The 21,265-nt window shown below is 51.9% G+C and overlaps 1 protein-coding gene across 8 annotated transcripts in view; it reads left to right on the forward strand.

Moving 5' to 3' along the window:
- Positions 1-21,265, forward strand: part of magi1b (membrane associated guanylate kinase, WW and PDZ domain containing 1b) — a 113,761-nt gene that overhangs the window by 80,324 nt on the left and 12,172 nt on the right. For 3 of the 8 annotated variants that reach the window (XM_076014145.1, XM_076014137.1, XM_076014140.1), the window contains exons 12-19: positions 21-704; positions 9,722-9,753; positions 10,143-10,184; positions 13,000-13,243; positions 16,360-16,451; positions 16,882-17,074; positions 18,970-19,350; positions 20,974-21,177. In XM_076014145.1, coding sequence (XP_075870260.1) covers positions 21-704; positions 9,722-9,753; positions 10,143-10,184; positions 13,000-13,243; positions 16,360-16,451; positions 16,882-17,074; positions 18,970-19,350; positions 20,974-21,177 — 1,872 coding nt within the window. The remainder of the gene's footprint in view (positions 1-20; positions 705-9,721; positions 9,754-10,142; positions 10,185-12,999; positions 13,244-16,359; positions 16,452-16,881; positions 17,075-18,969; positions 19,351-20,973; positions 21,178-21,265) is intronic. The other 5 variants (XM_076014139.1, XM_076014138.1, XM_076014142.1 and 2 more) reach the window with 5 other exon arrangements.

Genomic DNA, 21,265 nt, shown 5'->3' on the forward strand with positions numbered 1-21,265 from the left:
CTCCCACCCCCGCTCTACAGGCGACGTGATTGTGAGCGTCAACGACACGTGCGTGCTGGGCTACACCCACGCCCAGGTGGTCAAGATCTTCCAGTCCATCCCCATCGGCTCCATGGTCAACCTGGAGCTGTGCCGCGGATATCCGCTGCCCTTTGACCCCGACGACCCCAACACCAGCCTGGTCACCTCGGTGGCCATCCTGGACAACAAGGACCCCATCATCGTCAACGGCCAGGAGGCCTCCATCAGCTACGACTCGCCGTCCAGCCACGGCAGCCAGAGCAACAACAACGCCATCGGCGGCATGGGCGGTGGCCCGGCCAACGGCGCCGCCCCGCCCCTCAACGGCCTCCCTAGGTCCAGCAGCCCGCTGGTGGAGGCGGCCTCGGACACCTCGTCCCAGCACAGCTACCCCAGCGACGTGGTGACGCTGGCCTCGTCCATCGCCACGCAGCCGGAGCTCATCACCGTGCACATGGAGAAGGGCGACAAGGGCTTCGGCTTCACCATCGCCGACAGCCCCGGCGGCGGCGGCCAGCGGGTCAAGCAGATCGTGGACTACCCACGCTGCCGCGGCCTCAAGGAGGGGGACATCATCGTGGAGGTCAACAAGAGGAACGTGCAGAGCATGACGCACAACCAGGTGGTGGACCTGCTCAGCAAGTGTCCCAAAGGCAGCGAGGTCACCATGCTGGTGCAGCGAGGTGAGTCAGAGAGGAGGAAGAGTGAGAGAGAGAGAGTGTGCGAGAGAGTGAGGAGGGAACAGGTGTCACCTTGTGCCGCTGTTACTCCTTTATCTGGCCGCATGTTGATGTATGCAAAGCTAGACAGGGCTCCTTTCAATGGGCTGCCCGGGGTGGCCGCCGCCGCCGCCGCCTACGGAAAATAATCAGCATCCACCTCGCTCGCTCTTCCAGCTCGCCCAGAGCGCACGCGTGTTTGTGTGTGTGTGTTTATTGAAAGGCATTTATTTATTCATGTAAATAAGGGTTTGAAGGAAAAGAAAAGAAATTGCAAATGAAGCCAAGTTAGCGGGGGGATAATTATAGCCTGGAAGGAGATTAAGGGTCTCGGGTGGAAGTCGGAGCAACATTTGCGCAAGTGGCAGAAAGTGAAAATGAAAAAGAGAAGCAGCGACTTCTGCGACGCCGCCGCTGCCACAGCCGAGCGGATGGCAGGCGCTGAAAAGAGGCGTGAGAGGAGACGAGGAGGCTAAACATCCTCGTCCAAACAACCTCTTTATTGACATGGCCTCGTTCCCGGCTCAGACTTTTTCCTCCAGGTCAGAGTCACTTTAACATTCTGCCAGTTTCACATTATGCACCAGAGAATCAGTAGCTGCGTTTCCATTACAGTGTCTGCTAATTAAAATTGATATTTCTAAAATTCCGATGTGTAAATGCGAAAAAAGTGTTCCAATGACCCTTTTGCAATATACCTCTATATGGATACGTCTGAAAAACCACTTCATGAGAGCGTCAAAACCTTTTGGCCACATTTGAGAGGTTTTTCTAAGTTTAGGTGTTTCCATCAGCAGTTTTTTATTGCGATATTTTGGTTTTGCACAATTCTATGGGTAATGGAAACACAGCTAGTGACAATTCCGACTTTGTTCAACTCGCTTGTCAGTGGTTGCCATCAACAACCTCTATTTCTGTTGCAGTTTCTGCTCGGGAAAATGCCACAACAGTGAAACAGGAAAACAAACAAAAAAAGGCGAATTTAAGTTTCACAGTTTTTTCCCACCGTCCAGTTTGCCTCTAAATGCAGTGTGTGATAAAAGTAATTGGTCCATTTTTTCTGTCAGACTGTCCATAGTTGCCTGTAAATTCAAGGAACTAAAGGGATTTTGTGTGTGTGAGTGTGTGAGTGTGTGAGTGTGTGTGTGTGTGTGTGTGTGTGTGTGTGTGTGTGTGTGTGTGTGTGTGTGTGTGTGTGTGTGTGTGTGTGAACGTGCATCTGCAGTTTTTTCCTTTGTAGGTTTAAGTGCCTTGTTGAGCTGTCAGAAAAATTGGTTTGATGAATGGCAGCCAAACCACACACACACACACACGCTTCCCTTGTGCTTTTCCTGATCCCTTATTCCTTGTGTGGCTCAGTGTTCCCACTTGCTTTGTGTGTGTGTGTGTGTGTGTGTGTGTGTGTGTGTGTGTGTGTGTGTGTGTGTGTGTGTGTGTGTGTGTGTGCTTGCGTTATCACAGACGGATCATTCCGCTCTCCTCCCTCATCGGCTCTGCTAATGAGTGGTGTTTCATCATTATGCCAGTGTACACAGTGCAGGGGCTTAATGGGCAGATAAAACAGAGGGAGCTCTAGCCAGGCTTGTGTAAACGCACCGAGCGGCTTTGATAGGCGGCCACAGAAGGATGGCGCCGCCGAGCCTGAAGACGGAGATATGCCTGCAAACCCACGCCAGTCGTCTCCTTCCACTTATCGTTCCCAACTGCCTTCCTGTCGTCACTCCTTAGCGGCTGTCCAAGGGCTGGAGGTGGTCTTGTAAATTTCCATGGAATTTGATGGAATTATTTTTTTTGTGCAATGTAAAAAAAAAAAAAAAAGTGGACTCTGTTGTTAAATTGTACAGTTACTGCACCGATAATTTACACAGAAAGCAACGGAAACCCTTTTTAAGGGAGGTGGCCATGAAAGGGCGACAGTAATCAACCCTGCAGGAAATTAAAGAGGTGCTGTCCTGATGTTGATAGGCAGGACATTACCACCAGTGGCCAGCAGGGGGTGTTGAAGACATTTTGTATTTGCTGTGACTTCACGTCAGGGCTGGCAGTCAGTGAAACAGTTAGTTATTAGAAAGGCGTTTAACCTAAACTCCACTACTAAGTCGGGTTCTCAGTTGTGTTCAATCTTTCGCTTTGTGGGGGGTTTTTTTCCCTCTTGTAGTTGAACGTCAAACAAAGCGTCACGCTTCCCGACCGCGTCTCAGCGTCTCACTCCGTGGCCTCTAATTGGGGGTGCTGATGTCGGACTCTCCTCTGCTCCTATTCTCTCCTTCACTTCCTCTCCCCTCCTCTCTCTCGCTCCCTCCATCCATCAGGAATCTCTGCTTCCTGCAGCAAACACGCACACACAAGAGCAGCGCATCCAATTATGGAACTGCAGCAGAAAGTCGCTGTTACAGTCTTAATTGGCAAAGCTCCACCCACCCACCCCACCCCCATCCTCAACCCCAGCTACCCCCCTCCCCCCACAGTCTGCAGAACCCCCCCCCCAACCTCCTGTTTGCCATTTTCAACAACAGGAGTCGCTCCTTATGGCTGCTTGTTTGGACCCCCACTCTGTGTGTGCATGAGGCAGCTTGGTGTGAAAGTGTGGGTGTGTGTGTGTGTGTGTTTAACACAACCCACAGGGAGCTGATGACTGCTGAGCTCAGGACACATTTGACTGTGTTTGTTTGAAGCCTTGTCCACACAGGGGCAACTTTAGTTGTTTTTTTTTGTGTGTTTATTTAGTAAATACACACAGAACAGCTGTTGCAGAAACCTCTGTGCACATTTTCAAAGACGACGACGTCATCGCTGTTTGTTGACGTCACTGGAGTTTGATGCCACACGTCCTCTCTGTGTCTGTGGCAACGTTGCAGCTCCACACAGAGGTCTGACATGTATACTACGGCCACTTTGACAATTGTGTGTGTGTGTGTGTGTGCACAGACACATTTCGTAACACTCTCTTCTGTGTGCAGAAAAAAGCAGGATGTGTGTGTGATTCTGTTGGACGGAGGAAGCTCCAGAGGTTAAATACACAGGGCGCTCTGGGTTGATTTTTTTTTCCTGCCGGCCTATTAACACGGTGACGTGATTTATTACCTCAATCAGCTCGGTGTGATGCGTCCTTCTTTCGTTTCTAATTACCGCCACTGTAATGTGCTAATTCTCCCCCCCTCCCCTCCGTCTCTCTGACATCACTCCTCCTTCGCCGCCCTGACGTGAATAAAGTCTCCGGTCTAAAAGTCTAAATGTTCCCGAGTCGCCCACGGGGACTCGTCCACCTGCCGCACGGCCCGCTTTTGTCGGCAGAACAGCGTGCTTGGCTTGTGAAACACAGCCTCTGCGTGGCCCAGCGGCTTCCGCCAGTAGTCAGCCCAGCAAAATTATTGTTTGTCTCTGCGTGGACGCGGCGTGAGGCACTGCTCCATTTATCTTTTTTTTTTTTGTTGTTCCTTTCTTTTCTTTTTTTTGCTTTCCTTACCTGTTTTTTGCAAGGCCTGCCAGGTGCTGCAATAAGCACGAGGTAATTTATGTTTTGGTGCTGCGGCAGAAAATGGGAGCGCAGTGCTCCGGGAAATGGAGGGAAAAGGCAGAGGTGTGTGTGTGTGTGTGTGTGTGTGTGTGTGTGTGTGTGTTGGGGTGGGGGGGGGGGGGGGGTTGATGGATGGACCAGGCGCAGGAAACCCACCCATTATTCATCCTTCATCAGCCAGTGCTGGATGGGCTTTTCCAATCTTCACTCACCCGCCGACAAATGTCAGGTTACGGCAGCAAAGGTGCTAAAGGTTCCACTTTGCGACCGTCGCTTACCTCCGCTGGCTTCTTTAAGATCCCCACCGAAACGTGTCTGAGACGTCCGATTATCCTCACGAAGAGCCGGATTACTTATTTATTGAGCGTCCGTATTGTCAGAGTGGCGGTCGCTGCATTTCCTCTCGTTTTTATTCCCTTCGCGGCGCTTCCTCCCCTCGTTGGCTCCAAGTGCCGCTTGAAGGCGATTTATTGCGCCGCTAAAGACGTTAAAGACAGGCAGGATTGAGCGGTTTATCCGCCACCACCGCCACTTTTTCCCAGTCGTGCGTCGACATTAAAGACGGTGGGGGGAAAAAACCCAAAACAAAACAGCGCAAAGTGGATCGCTGCCAAACTCTGCGGCTCTGATCGCCGTCACGCCGGCCGTGCCGAGTCCAAGATGGCAGCCCATTCATTTCAATGAGGTTGCTCACCCAGCGCATACGCTGAAAATGTTTTTGACTTCCGCGTTAAAGTCATTTATTTTTATATGTACTTTTTTTTTGCTGCAGTACTTCGAGTGGCCACTAGTAAAAAATAAATAAATAAATAAATCAGCAAGTCGCCATATTGCCAGTCCGGTATCCAGTTCTTATAATACTTCCGTGACTGGCGTTCAGCTATCAGGAGGAGATGAACTTCCTCCACGGCGGTTCCCCACGCGGACCAGAGCAGGAAATCAATTGGCCGTACCAGCAGGAAGCGTGCTGCTGCTGCTGGTGGGGCTGCTGCTGCTGCTGCTGGGGCTGCTGCTGCTGCTGCTGCTGCTGCTGCTGCTGGTGGGGGGGATTTTTGCCCACTTAGCATTTAAAATTTTTTTGCTGACCGCATGTTTCCGGTGGCACCACAGACGGCGAGAGAGATGATGAAGGAGGGAACCGTCAGTCGGCTTGCTGGCTGTGATTCGACTCTTCTCAGTTTTTTCTCTCTTTTTTTTTTTAAAGTAATATCACGGTTTGCTGCACACACAAGAGATGGGAGGAGCCTTTTTTTTCACTCCCCCGCCGTCCCAGCGGTCTTCTTCACGCCTCCACCTCCTAACAGGGATGGTGCTGTTCGTGCACCCGGCCGCCTCCTCCTCTGGGCGGGTTGGAGCCTGCCATCAGAAGGAAGCTGGGTCGAGAGCAGAAAAAAGAAACACCAGTTTTTCCAGTTTTTGCTCCTTGTTAATAAAGCCCCCGCGGTCCTTCCTGCCAAGAAAACCACCTTCTCCGTCACCCCGTCACATCCTAATGAAGGTTTCCTGGATCCTCTCGCATCCGTCCCACATTTTCTCTCTGGAAACTCAACTAGTGTTTTCAACTTGTAGCTTGTTCTGCCTGTTTTTTGTTTTTTAGAGGAGCGGTTGCTTTGTGCTTTCATCACGGCCTCCCTCATTGGACCTCCTGCCTCGTAACTCATGCAGTGCAAGCTGCTGAGTTCTTCTAGAAATCCAGAGAAGCTTTTGAGATCTGGACCAGGAGCTGGAGGGACGAGATTCCAGAATTCAGATCCGATCCGAGAGCCGCCGTTCACGGTCGCGTCCCTCCCCTCCCCCCCCCCCCCTCCTCCCCTTCCCATTTGTCACATCTCATCTCGCCGACGTCCCGCTTCCTACGAGATGAAGCCGAATAAAGACTCACTCTGAGCGGCTGTCACATCCTGACCGCCGGTGCAACTCGGCCGCGCCGGCGCCTCGCCGCTCCTCAGAGACCATCTGTCACTTGCCAACCCCCACCTCACCCTCCCTCCCCCCGCTGCCGCCGGGCACGGTCGCCACGGCGACAGATGGATGTGCCTGTTGGGAGCCGTCGCTCCGCGGAGAGCGCGACTCGCACGCTCTCGTGCCCTCCACGGTCTGACAACATAATCTGCTTAGTAATGTCTCGCAATTAGACGCCGCTGAGACGCCGTAGTGGCGTCCTGGCCGGCGGGCGCCGCGCCTCCAGTCAGCTGGTGCTGGAAAACAGGACATCCGAAGCTTTGTTTTTTCTTGCTTCACGGCCGCGTAGTGGCTGCTTGTGGGTTCCATTAAAAGTTTATATGTTGTCCCTCCTTATGAGCTACAAACATCCACTCAGACGAGTTTAAAATGTATCCCATTACAATTTACCCTGAATCAAAACTTTGTACACACTGGCTGACGTGTTTCACACAGACGCTCATTGCGATGCACATGGACGCCAGGATGGACCATTTCCGTACGCCGTTTTACCTTTACACCTTTTAGTGGTTGTTATCTCGACTGGTTCCGAAATAATGAACAAGTTGTCCAATCATTAGATCAAATCCCGGAAAATAATGGACAGCTGCAGCTCCTGTCTGTCTCTCCCAACTGTCTGTAGGTGTGAAAGTGAGTGTGGATGGATGTCCGTCCCTCTGTGTGTGGCCCTGCGATAAACCTGCCTGCAGCAGCTCCTGACTGCAGGGGAAGCGCTGATGGATGGATGATGGGTGGATGGGTAGATGACGGATGGATGGAGTTATGATGAGTTGCATGATCTGGATTCTAGGCCATGCAGCTCTTTCTCTTCTGCTCCTCCCACAGGTGTCAGTGCCTGTTCCTCTCTGCCTTTAGCCCAGTCGTACCTGGAATAGGCTCGTCCCCCTCTGACCACCTGACCCTGAGTGCAGGATGGTTTTCACGCTGACGTCCTCTCAGTCTCCCTTTATGTGCAACCGACTGCATCCCAACCGCATCTTTATTCAGTGGACGTCGAATCCAAACAAAACTTTTTTGTTTTTTTGGGGTTTTTTTGTTTCATCGAGGGGCCGTCTCACAAAATACAAAGTATTATTTCCTGAAAAACACGTCGATTTGCCCCAGGCGCTAAAACATGAAATCCAATACAGACATTTTTTACATCGTTCTCCCATTTCTGCCGCCGCCACCGGAATGCAAACCAATGGCACCGCCAGTGTGATTAATCAGAATGTACAGGTGTAGTGCGCCGAGAGGTGAACCGTCCTTCATTATCCACTGTTTTAAGATTCAGCGAGCGGAGGAAAATGAGCTGGGGGGGCCTCCGCAGTGGTCCCGCTTCATTATCCGAGTGCTGAGCTCACTTACTCAGACTGCCGGCTCGCCCATCTGTCCCAAACAGCTCTTTCCTCCCGCTCTGATCTGTAATCAGCGCCGTGGACTGGCCCGGAGCGTGACCCCTCACAGCCACACACGCAGCTGCCGCTTTCTGTTTTTGTTTGTTTGTTTTCTTTTGCAAAGTTCTCCACCAAGAAGCCACAGTGGTTCAGGGGGGCGGACAGCAGCCAGTCAGAGGAGCTGATGTGTTTCCAGCAACGCTTGACGAGTGACGGTCACGGACGCACACCTAATCAGACAATCAGCTTTTTTTTTTATTTTGAGCGCGTTTCCTCAGGGAGAGAAAACTGTCTCTGGACAGTCGGAGCACAGTCTGCATACGTGTCTGATTCAGCGCTGTGTGATGCTGCTGCTGTGGAATGAATGATTCCTATTGATTGGAAAAAGAGGAGGGGGGGCAGGAGGAGAAGGGAAGAGGAGAGAGAGAGAGAGAGAGAGAGAGATGAGGGGAAAAGAGGAGGAAGAGAAAAAGAGGCTGTAGACGCAACACAGTCGGAGCCGTCAGCTGTGAATAAATCCAGATGTCTGAGAGATAAAGAAGATGAGCGAGGGTGTGTGCGTGCGTGCGTGTGTGTGTGTGTGTGTGTGTGTGTTAGATCCCATCCTCTCTGCCTCCCTAAAGGATTGACACACAACACTGTCCCATTTTTCTCAGATCAGACGAGGCCTCGTCTCACTCGTGCTTTACATTTGTTTCACACTTCTTCCGTTTGCTTGCCAGTGCAACGTGCGTGCGTGTGTGTGTGTGCGAGCGTGAGCAGGCGTGTGTGTGTGCGTGCGCACTCATCGCTGAATATTAGATTCCACGCGCGCCCCTCTTTCTCTTCCTCCTCCAGTTTTCCTCATCGTTATCACATATAACTGCTGATTTCCTGCAGACGGGAGGAGGAGGAGGAGGAGGAGGAGGAGCCTAAAAGGCAAATTTCTGTGCCGGGATGGAGGTTGTCACTTTGCGACTGTGATGGAAACGTTTTATTTGCCTCCTGTCTCGGCCGGCGTCGGCTTCCATCTGCACCTTCAACAGCACACTTCGATTTGTGTCGGAGTCGAGGCGCCCGACGTCGGGGGTGTGTGTGTGTGTGTGTGTGTGTGTGTGTGTGTGTGTGTGTGTGTGTGTGTGTGTGTGTGTGTGTGTGTGTGTGTGTGTTTACCAGCATTTTGAGGGTTGTGGAGAGAGATAGGAGGAGGGAGGAGGGAGGGCGATGATGCTGAGGGAAGGAGAGGGGGGAGGGAGGAGAGTGTGCGGCGAGGTGAGATAGAGAGCGGGGGAGACGGAGAGCAGAGCAGGAGGAGAGCGAGCGAGGTAGAGAGAGAGAGGGGGAGGGTAGGGAAAAAAAAAAAAGGAAAAGGCGGCAGCAAAGGTAGAGACGGGAGGACACGGCAGCTGCCTGTAGATGCCGGAGCCTTCAGCAGCGGATCGCCGCGCTCAGCGGACACAGGAAGATGGTCTCAGTAAGAGGGGAACTGACGGTTGCCTATAATTTAATGTTCAGTATCTTGGACTCCTTCTCCATGGGTAATGCTTCGGCCGGGACCTCCGCAGCTCCTCCTCCTCTGCCTCCCTCTTCGTCTGTCTCTGTTTCTCCGGCTCACTCGCTCTCCGGGAGTCTGTCCTCTCTTCTTAACTCTCCTCCTCTTAGTGCGCGTGCACGCACACACACACACACAGACACACACACACACCAGCGCGTGCGCACACACAGCGGGGAGCCGGGCTCTGGGAGCACCGCTCAGCCCCGGGGGCCGACCCTCCGCTCTTCCGCTGCGCCAGGCGAGGCGAAGCGAGCGCCGGCCGCCGCTCCGATGCAGATAGATGGCGCTGCCTGAACCGCCACCACTCCTCCCCCTCTCCTCCCCCTCTTTCTCCCCCGCCTCCCCTTCTTCCTCCCCCTCCTCTTCTATCGGCAGCCGCGGAGTCGAGGCAGGGAAGCGGAGAGCAGAGAGAGAGAGAGAGGAGATGAGGGCTAGATGGTGGTGACCTTGTCTTGGAGTCTGACTTTTCTGTTGTTATTGCCTTTTTTCTTTCTTCTTTTTCCTCTTGGTCTTCTTTTTCTGTCTTTGTGAAAATGGACGATCCATCCAAAGTGCCTCGGTGCTGATCAGCCTCCTCTCTCTCTTTTCGCAGGGGTGGCACCTGCCAAGAAGAGCCCCAAACTGGTAAGTACTTGATTTTTCTTTCCCTCCCGTCCATCTTTCATCCCCCCCACCTCCCTCACTCACAGCATTCAGCAGGAGACCCCCCCCCCCAGCACCCCCTCCCCCTGCCCCTCCTCTCTTCACCGTCAGGTGCAGCCGCTGCTGATCTCGTGTGTGTGTGTTTGTGGATGCTGAGCTGTGCGTCTCCTGCCCGGCGGGGGTGGGGGAGCCCCCCGGTGCACAGTTTGCAAATGACGACGGTGGTGGTGGTGCTGAGCTCCACATCGTGAGAGCGGAGTGCGAGGTGGTGAACGGCCTGGTTCCTGTGGGAGCCGCCGGGCCGGACGGAGGGATGCTGCTGCTGACGACATGCGACTGAACATGTGTGCTGTTGTTGTTTGTTTTTGCAGAGCGGTTACGGGCTGGCTCCTCCGTACAGCGATTACACAAGGGTATGTGATGTGTGGATGGAGTGACAGTTTTTGGGGGAGTGATGCTGGTGGTGGTGGTGGTGGTGGTGGTGGTGGTGGTGATGGATACTTGGTTATCTGTTAGCTAACAACAGCGGTGGCGCTGACGTTGCAAATGTCTGTGTTCTCTTAGAAATGCTCTTAAGTTTCACAGGTTGCTGGTGACTGGTAAAGAATCACGTGGTTGTTTGCAGTTGTGTGTAGACCATTAAAAATGCACCAGTGATGTGAGAAATGACGTCGCTGAAGCTACAGGCTACATTAGCCGGCTAACACATGACAGCTTGGTAGCATTAGCACGTTGCTATAAATGGAGATAGAGGCAAAAAAGTAACAGCGACGTTGGGTTTCACTGTGAGCTGTAATTCTCGTCCTGTGAGATCTTTACGTTTGCGTTTGTTTGTTTGCGTTTGTTTTCTGTCAAAAGTGGTTGCTATGTTTTTCTCTTCGATTGCTTGTTGTCTCCTCCTCCGTCCAAATATATTGCGCCATTTTCAATTGAAGTGAAATAGTCACCTGACCCCGTACATCACGTCCGCTGACGTGTTAAAGTGAAAAAAGTGTTTCCATGGCACTTTTGCGATATACGCCTGTATCAACGTATTGTCTGAAAAACCACCTCATGAGAGCATCAGTGATATTTGAGAGGTTTTTCCAAGTTTCAACATTTACGTTACCAGTTTCTTTTTATTGCGATATTTGGGTTTTTGCGCAATTCTTAGGGTTATGGAGTGCATCTTAGTCCTGGTGTAGTTGAGGCACAGCTAGCTAGTCAGCTCAGCTAGTTGTGAATCCTTTTAAAAAATGCTGGCCACAGTCTGTATTTGGAAAAAAATGTGTAGAGCTCGTAGGGAAGCGGGAAGTCTTTAACAGCTGCTGTCTCCTGAGAGAAGTCGGCCATCTTTGGCAGCACGCTACGGCTACACCAGTCGGTCAAACTGCACGTCACAATCTTGGAGTGTGAGTTTTTGATTGTGATTCGCTCTGTAACTAAACATACGAGTTGAGTCTTAAACCCTTCAAGTCTTCAACACTGCAATCTTGGGAGCATGGCATTGGTCCGACCGCCCCTAACCTTAACCGTAACCCTAATGGGAGGTCGGACCAATGGGAGGTCGGACCAATGGGAGGTCGGACTAATGGGCAGTTCCCACGATATTTGTGTAGCTACCTGTGAAGCTGTGTGATCTCGGTCAACGCTTTAGCAAAGATGGCTGCTTCTCTGGCAGGGCCGAGCCGAGTGTGAGGAAGCTGCAGGGATTTGTTTTCACCCCCTCCCTCCTCCCTCCCCCCCCCCCTTCTTCCCTCTCATCCTCCTCCTCCTCCTCCTCTATCTTCCTTCTTCCTCTCCACATTCTCTGTCTCCTTAATAAGTTTTACGTGAGGGAGAAACAAGCGCTACATGAGTATTCTACCAATCCCAGGGCACCGAGGGACAGCACTGTGTCTGCAGAAGGTCGAATGTAATAGACCCATCAAGAATAATAGATTTGTTTTCATGTGAAAGGGGGAATAACATTTGGACTGCGTGTGTCAAGTCAAGGGGATTTAAAAAAAGAAAAAACCAAAAATAAAACAAGACTCAATCTGTATTTTTGGCTCACAGAGGCGGCTGCTTGTTTGTTCCTGAATAGAAAAAGATTTTTCATTTTTCCGCCACGCCTGGCCTTAACTGGCTACGGCGAGTCACATGTGATCGAGGGAGCCAAAGCAGGTTTGGCTCGCGGTCGCTCCGTCTTAATATCGTAATAATATCTCCGCCGTCACTCTTCTTTTCGCGCCTTAACAAGGCTGATGAATATAAACATGAATTGCAGAGGTTGTCGGGATGATTCGGGGGCCGTAATGACTCGGAGCCTCTAGAAGACGTCGGCGCACTTTGAAAGCCGAAACGCTTTGATATGAGCCGGCAGATAAAACTGCCTCTCTTTTTTTTTTTTTTTTTTTCATCTGCTGCATCCACCAAGAGCTCACAGGTCATGTGACGTGACGCGAGGAGACGGGAGTGTCGTCGTTCGCTCTTCCTCTCGCTCTCACCTTTTTTTTTTTTCACACTTTTTTTTATTCATTTAAAAACCAGCACGCGCTCACGGGAAAGACAAAGAGCTCGTTTGACTGGCGCTGGAACTGAGAGCCGTGTGTTCCAAAATATCTCTTTCTTTCAAGTCCTTTGAGCTGCTGTTTTATGTGGAGGCGATGGGGGGGGTCGAAGGGAGCGTTGGATTTATGAGGTATTTGAGATCTTCGGCTTCACCGGTTAGAACCGTAATTTAGTTTCAACACCGGCCCCCTGTTTAGTCACAGTGAATTTCTCTCCAACAGCAGGAAAACGGAGCCGCCTGTTAATAAATTCCACCCGGTTAAACCAGAGAAAGAGGCGGCCGCGTCCTTGTGACGCTGGAGCGTGAGAGCTTTTTATTTCCCCACAGCTGAGCGACTTAATTGTAATAAAAAATAAAAGGGGGAGGACAAAAAAACAACAAACAAAGCCGCCCCTTTGTATGCCGAAAATCATTGTCTGAACGTCGCAGCTGAGCCGCCGACCTGCCGTCTTATTGAACTCCAGCACAGAAAATCATCTTTTTCTCCTTTCTTTCTTTTTTCTTTCTTTCTTTTCACTCGAACGCCACCCCAATTCATCTTCCCCGTCGCCGAGTGGACAATAACCTTGTGTTTTTTCCCGTCCGTCCCCGCCGCCTGTCACTCAGTGACTCCCCCCCCAGCCCCCCGCCCCAGCCTCCATTTTCTCAGGTGCGACTCTGTGAAATCTTATCGATCTGCCTCCGTTCATTCACAGCAGTTGTCGAGGAAGGACAGCCAGAGCAGCTCCCAGCACAGCGTCTCCAGCCACCGCAGCCTCCACACCGACTCGCCGGTGCACGCGCCCCTGGCCGCCCCGCTCAGCGAGAGCGCCGCCCCCCCGGCCCCCTCCCACCCGCTGCCCAGCCTGCCGTCCCAGGACTCCGTCGACGGGACCATCCAGAGGAAACCGGACCCCTTTAAGATCTGGGCTCAGTCCAGGAGCATGTATGAAAGTAGGCGTAAGTATGTTATTTTCTTGGTGGCGGTTCGGACGGAGGGCTGCATGGGCTCACTGGGGACACTCGGTGTGGTTAAGCGGTACTGCAGGTTGTGGGGGGGGGGGGTGATGGGAGGGGAGTCATATGCATGGAAGGAAGTGGGTTCTGTGTTTACTGCTCGGGCACTTTGGGATCTGGTTTGGTTCCTGACTCACTCATTCAACTAAACTACCAGTTTGTACAGGGGGCCTGACTAAACCTGTCGTTATTACCGCAGCCCTCCAACTACTATTCATTCTGAGGATGTTCTACTTGAACACACAGTGTTTCTATAATTTATCCTGATGTCTCTAAGAGAAAGAATTGACAACATCGCCTGAAGTAGTTTCACATGTGATTTAGCTCCTTTGTAGCATGAATGATAGTGGAATTAGTTTTGGCACTGTTGTATTGTTAAGTTACACAAGTCGACTGCTTTAAAATCTGGATATTAGAAAATAATTTAGGGTTTTTGTTTTGTTTGGTTTTGTTTTTTTTTTGTTTGTTTTTGTTTTTGAAACCGAGCCAGGTCTGATTAGCCTAGCCTAGCTTATGTTAGCAGTTAGTGTTACGTTGCCATTTTGCTCTTCACTCAAAACAAAAATGGCCAATTGAAAAAGTGCAGCAAAACAAAGTAACACACTGTACACACACAATACATTGAAACTGAAAAATTCCAGCTTGAACTCCAGTCTGGATGGTTTTCAGCGGGACAGAAAATGGCCGGACCAATCAGAGAGCTTTCAGTTTAGAGTCAACTAATAGGAGGCGCGTTAGTGGAGACGTCTGTGAAATTTTCCCGATTTTTGAGACATCTACTGGTAGAGTTTCAGGTCTCCCTTGATATATTTAGTCTATTAGACTGCTGGCCCAGTCATTTAAACTCTGCCTCACCTGTTGACACTGCAGCCACTGACACACTTTAAACTGACTGACTCCCCTGAAGACATGCGGAGGTGCATAATTAGCAGTTAGCCGAGTGGATGTCAGTGGATTGCACTGCCGCCCCCACCTCCTCCTCCTCCCCCTCCACAAGCTGTGGCAAAGCAAAGCAATGACTCCAATTAAAGCCAATAACCCTCTGAACCGTGGTCATGTTGAAATGAAAACACACACACACACACACACAAATACAGCACGTCCATGTCAGCCTTAACATTTAATCACTTTCCCAGGCTTTTCATTATTTAAAAGCCTGGGAGGAAGAAAGGAACGAGCGTGGGTTTAGTAGTGGCGCTGTGAGAGGACGCTATTGTTAGACTTACAGAGGAGGAGAGAACAGAGGACGTGAAATAACCCACACCAGAGAGCTGGAGACGACATCTACATACCTGGGCTGACGTCTCAGCGGGGGGGGCGGTGGGTTTTGCAAATTGGCCCCGGCCGGTTCTGCTGCATGCAAACAGGGAGAACGTAGGAGGAGGGCCCGGAGGAGGAGGAGGAAGAGGAGGAAGAGAATGGAGGAGGCGAGAGCGCCGGAGAATAGAAACGCATCCCGAAAGAAAAATGTTGGGAGAGGGGAGAAAGGTCAAGCCGCGGGAGCCGAGGGGGGATTACAGAGCTCATAAACGTGGGGAGCAGCAGCAGGTGAGAGCCCTCTTCATCACGCCGCAGTGAGCTCCTCATCCTCCAGCCCCGCTGTGATCCCCCCCCCACCCAAGAGTCCTCATCACACACTGGCCGGGATTAAAAAAAAGTTCTCCCGCGGTGATCGCAGGCCTTTGAACGCACCGTGTTGTTGAGCGATCGCTACGGCGCTCGTGCAAAAGTCCGCAGCGTTTGCCAACCGGCTCCAGCTTCAATTTTCCCCCCTGTTATTGTTCTGCTGCGACGTGCCTGGCACCCGCAGACCCGCACTGTTTGCAGGGGGATCGCGGCTGTTGACCGAGAGAACAGATTGGAAGCGGGCTGTCGACGAATCTGAAATCTCTTCTCCCCGAGAGTCTGTCTGCCTGTGCAGCGCGGCCGCCCACGTTCAAACTCACGCACGTTACACTGAAGTGCGAATAAATGCGTCGGCTCACGGCGGAGACGTAGCGTATGCAGCTCTGTCACCTCCACCTGCCACGTGAACCGTGAGCTGTCACTGGATGCAGAGCCAAGAAGAGTCCTTTATAGTATAATATACATATAATATTTGTCCTCGTCTGGTGGGAAATGGGCTGTGAACACTGTCCTTGACAAGAAAGAGCTTTATCATCCAGTTCAAAATGTCCTTTGGAAAGAAAAGAAATTCAAAAGACAGAAGAAACTCCGCCTTAAAGGCCACATACATAAAAATTCACTTTATCCATATTTTGCAGTAAATTGTTGAAAGTTGTTTCCTTATTTGGTTACTTTTTGCTAAAACGTGCCCAGCCTTCTGTTAGGTGGTCTCTTTGTGATGTCATAAAGGGCACTGAGTCTCCTGGATTAGCAGCAACATGCCCAGCCTGGCATTAGCTCCGCCTTTTTAAACTTTATTGTTTTTAGCACTTTGCAAACATGTGGAAGCATTTATTTATGTATTTATTTATTTATTTATTTTGAAACATCAGGATAAATGATCCTATTATCTTTTTCCTTCTTCTCCTCCCTCCCCTGCCACACACACACACACACACACACACGTACATGCACACATAATTTGTAGTAGAATTACTCAAGCAATACTGGACTTCAGGAAGAAAAATAAAGGATCTAAAAAGTACGGCAGACATGAAACCCTCAAATATCAAACTGACGATGTTCTAAATGCAGAAGGTGCTTCTGACAGACAGTTGTCTCTCTGTTTTTGATGTCGTCCCCAAAATAGATCCGACTGTAGTATTTTGTCCTGTGAGATCGGCTGCCATTTGTTCAAAGCGCCGCCTCAAAGGAAAAAAACCTCCGTCGGAGCCGTGCCGCCGCACGTCTCGGCCACGGCCTGATGTCTTATTGACGCAGACGGAGGCTGACATTTTGAATAATCCATACCGAATGGATTAGCACACAGGAAGTTATTCCAATTAACTTAGACAGGCCGGTACTGAGAGCGGTACAGTGTGCGCCTCCTGCTCCAGGCTGCTTAAAATGACCTTAACATGTTGAATGTCGTCCTTCCCTGGTTGCTCCCACAGTCCCAGACTTCCAGGAGCAGGACATCTTCCTGTGGAGGAAGGACACGGGCTTCGGCTTCCGGATCCTGGGAGGCAACGAGCCCGGAGAGCCAGTGAGCAAACGCGCACCACGCCTGCCAACACGCCGCCACGTTTTGTTTTTCTATCTCCCTTCTGTCTGCATGTGTGGTTCTTAGCTTCTGTGGCGGACCCAAAAAAGTCACATCAGTTATTTCTACCATGCAGTTTCTCTTTGATCTGGCCAGTAAAGACAGAAAAGCACACTCTCTCTCTCGAACACACACACACACGCACACGCGCTGGTTTTTCTTCTCTCCCCTTTTAAAGAGGCAGCGTTGTTTGTTCTTGTTCACTGGACTGCGTCGCCATTTCGAAAAGCAACCAAAATAAATGATTTTCTTCAGCCTCTGATGCGGCAAGGAGAAGATCACAGCACAGCCCAACGCAGCTCAGACTCCCGGACGACTCACAGCAACTTCTTTTTTTTGTGTGTGTGTGTGTGTTTGCGCCGCCGTGTTGCAGATCTACATCGGCCACATCGTGAAGTACGGGGCGGCCGACGAGGACGGGCGGCTGCGCTCGGGCGACGAGCTGATCTGTGTGGACGGCACGGCGGTGGTGGGCAAGTCGCACCAGCTGGTGGTGCAGCTCATGCAGCAGGCCGCCAAGCAGGGACACGTCAACCTGACGGTGCGACGCAAGACCGGCTTCGCAGGTGAGCAAGTGACCCAGCAGTTAAAGGGCTCGTCTCTCTGCGGCGCCGCTGGACGTCCCCAGAGAGAGAAAAGTACACCCTTGTTGTCTCACATGGCGTTGTGGAAATCATCTGATGTGATGTCACGAAGGGCAGCGATCACTACCGGACAGAGGTTACACCCCCCGCCCCTCCAGCCAGGTGTTGGCTCCGCCCTCACAGACACGAGCATTGAGACGGCCCCACCTGGCAGTAGTTTTAGCAGCAGGCTGTAAACAGTAACCACCGCGTCACCGGGTCACCATTTATTTCTAGATTGATTTATCAATAATAAAAGTAATAATAATAATAATAATGGATTGGATTTATGAAGCACTTTTCTAGGCACCATTATTCATTCACACCACATGTGAACAGCTAAGGCTACGCATGTAGCCTCAGCTGTTCTGGGGGCCCTCCGACCACCGGCCAAAACATTGACTCGCATGCAATCTGGGTTAAGTGTCTTGCCCTAGGATAATATTTATTTCAAACCAAACAAAATGATATCTCCACGTACAACAAAGCAAGAAAATCCACAGGTCAGCATATGACCATATACAGCAACAAACAGGCACAAACAACAACAACAAACTTGGTTTGAAAAGGGAATGGAAGAAGCAAAGCTTACATGGACGAAGCAAAGGACATAACAGCATAGACTGGGATGGAGCGGGATTTGAACCCCCAACCTTTCAGTGACAACCGGCTCCGCCTCCTGAGCTACAGTCGGCCACCATCACTGATAATCTTGAGAGACTTTTACGCCGACGTGATGAAAAATAAAGGGTTTGGAAATAGACGGGCTGTTAATAGGCTCCTGTTAATTCTCCCCGCAGCTCCTCCAGTGTCCTGTGCATCATCTCGCTGTGCGCGTCTCCGACGACGCTCTGCAGTTTAATAGTGGAAACTCTGCCTCGTCCCTCTCTGCCTCTCGGCCGCTCGGCTCCGATAAAAGAAAGGAGCCATAAACATGATGGAGGAGCTGGTCAACCTTCGGCCCGCTGACGGCCGCCAGACGCCACCGCTGCTCCCCCTTCCCGCGCCCCCTGAAACTGCCTCGGAGCGTCAGGAATATGAAGAGTCGGTCCAGCAGCTGCACAGGAAATGAAATGTGGAATGAAAATGTCCATATACAACTGGCGGGCGGCGGCGGCGGCCTCGCCGTGTCAGCGTGGTCGGCTCGATCGGAGGGAGATTGTTGCGGCGAAAAAATAGAAAAAGCTGCGATGTCCTGCGCTGGCTCGTCCTTTATCATGTCCAGTCAGCGCAGAAAAGCGGCGCTTTATTTCAGAGTATTCCTAATTTTAGATTGCAGGGTTGATATTTTTGCAGCGTTATCACGAAGCTGTCCCGCCTTTTCATACACGACTCCCGTGCCACCTCCTAAAGTCCGCACAGACCCTCGTGCTTTGTTCGAGACGCTGAAGCTGCGCTTCATGTCCCTCCTCCTTTCTCTCCAAGGTCCCACAAGACACAATAATGTGTCTGCAGCCTGTCAAGAACTCCCCCGGAAATAAGATAGTCCATCTTTAATACGTGCTAACCCCGCCCACCCCCCTGCGTTGGGGGGAAGGGGAGGGCGGGGGAAGAGGGGGGATGAGGGCACTCCCTGAAAAAATAGTTTTTTTAGGATTTCAAATTCCTTGAAACGTTCTCAGAAATGAAGTATAAGCTCATGATGAACCTCTACTGTTCTTCCTCCCTCTGACTCCTCTTCCTCATCCTCCCCCACCTTTTCTTCCTCTTCCTCCTCCCCCTCCTACTACTCATTCTCCCCCTCATCCTTCCCTTCCTCCTGCTCCTCCTCCTCCTTCTCCCCCTCATCCTTCCCTTCCTCCTGCTCCTCCTCCTCCTCCTTCCTCCCGTGTCTGCAGCTAAAGCGGAGGGGGACGTGCCTCCCTCGCCGGCGTCCTCCCACCACAGCAGCACGCAGGCGCCCAGCCTGGCCGAGGAGATCGGCAAACGCACCCCGCAGGGCAGCCAGAACTCCCTCAACACCGTCAGCTCCGGCAGCGGCTCCACCTCCGGCATCGGCAGCGGGGGAGGAGGAGGGGGAGGAGGAGTTGGCGGCAGCAACACGGTGGTCCCGGTGGTGGTCCCGGCCACCTCCTCCTCCTCGCAGCCCCTCAACGCTACCTCGGCCGTCCCGTCCGGCCTGCAGCCCTACGACGTGGAGATCCGCCGCGGCGAGAACGAAGGCTTCGGCTTCGTCATCGTGTCGTCGGTGTCGCGGCCCGAAGCCGGAACCACCTTCGGTAAGAGACCCCTCACACACACCCCCCGCCGCCCTCACCATGGCCGGAGGTGATAATACACAACTCATCTCACTCCATCAGCTCCCGCCGCAGATTTTCCACATCACTGGGGCCTTTCTGTCTTTGATGTTTCCTCTTTATGGACTCTGCCGCCGTTGTCCGTGAGGCACTAAACAGCCTGACAAGCTGCACATTTTCTGGCTATTCACGGTCCCGCCAGATCAATACCAAATGAGCCTCTCCTCTCCCTCCCTCTCTCCCTCCGCCCCCCACCCCTCCTTCCCTCCCTCACTTTGCTGCCCAGCACGTCCAACCCAGATCCACACTCCTCTGTCTTCCACCACAGCTGCTGCTGCTGCTGCTGCTCACACAAGGCTTTTTCATAATTGATCACAGTATAAAAGCAGCTCTTACATAAGGCGCCTGTATTATTCAACTGAACTTAAGTTGCTTCTGCTGAGCAGGTCGCTGCTAAAAGCCCCGATGATAACTTAATGAGCAGTGGCGCCGGTGGCGGGACGAGGAGGAGGAGGAGGAGCGGAATCGATGTCGGCTGCGACTGTTTGTGTTTTCCGCACCTGGAAAATTGAGGGATGCGCCGGGTTTGGCAGACGCCCGCTGCGCTCGTTGGGTCTGTTTGTGGTTCCTCGACGCTCCGGGCTCTTCTGCGCTCTCTCACTTGCTGCTCCGCTCTGCCGGGAGGCGCCTCTGACTCTGCCTGAGCTCTGCTCTTGGCTACCTGCCTCTCAGCTGCCGTCGCCGCTCTTCTGTCAGCGTGGGCGGACGGAGAAGGCACAAAGCAAGGCGTTCCAATTATTGCTTTTTTTCCTCCACAGTTTGACTTACAGAGTCGCAAAAAAAAGAAAGAGAAAAAAAACCCTCCTCCCTCCTCTGTCACGGCGGAGAGAGTCACTGCAGTTGATTCGAACCGACGTGGTAAAGAACGAGCCGGAAAAGCCGTCCGGCGTCTCATTGATTCAGAGCAGCGAGCGCTCATCTTCTGCCCAACCAATCTGCACAAGCTCTTTAGTGTGAGGTTTTGTTTTTTCACAGTTTAGCTGCAACACTGGTTTCAGAAACAGTCGAGCGAAAAGCAGCAGCAGCGGAGGTGAAATGAAGCGACAACAGACAAGACGGCCGAGGGGCTGTTTTTCTTTTTTGTTTTTTTTGGGGGGTTTTTGTTTTTTCACGGCCGTCTCCTCTGCAGCCGCTGATGTCACACTGCAGATGGAGACGGAGGAGGGCGGAGCCAGAGAGACCTCGGGGTGTTTGGTGCCCTGTCCTCTTTGTTTGTCGTCTCCAACTTCCTGCAGCTGCAGGTGTTTGGGATGCAGACAAAATTCCGCCCTTCCAATAATGATGCTTTCTTTTCTATTTAATATTTCGCCGCCAGCAGGCGTTTGATAAAAAAGTGATTTATTTTTTTTCTTCCCCCCTGATCTTCTCCTCTCAGCGACTTTGGCTTTGGCTTTGGCTTGGAAACTAACCCTCAACCTTCTGCTCCTCTTTCTCTGCTCCTTTTCCCCTTCTTCCCTTCTTTTTCCTTCTTCTCCTCCTTCCCTGACCACACACACACACACACACGCACTGGATCGCACAAACACGTCGACATTAAACCAACAGCTGGCAATGCCTGTGTGGCCATGCCCCACAAAATAGGGCGCATCATCGAGGGGAGCCCGGCCGACCGCTGCGGGAAGCTGAAGGTGGGCGACCGCATCCTGGCCGTCAACAGCTGCTCCATCACCAACAAGTCGCACTCGGACATCGTCAACCTCATCAAGGAGGCCGGGAACACCGTCACGCTCCGGATCATCCCTGGAGACGGTGAGTAGCGAGGAGGAGGAGCAGGAGGAAGGAGGAGGAAGGAGTAGGAGGAGGAGGAGGAGGAGGAGGAGGAGGAGGAGGAGGAGGA

This window comes from Nelusetta ayraudi, unplaced genomic scaffold, assembly GCF_046127955.1.
Source record: "Nelusetta ayraudi isolate G7.1 ecotype Tasmania unplaced genomic scaffold, CSIRO-AGI_Nayr_v1 ptg000168l, whole genome shotgun sequence".
NCBI classification, from domain to species: Eukaryota; Metazoa; Chordata; class Actinopteri; order Tetraodontiformes; family Monacanthidae; genus Nelusetta; species Nelusetta ayraudi.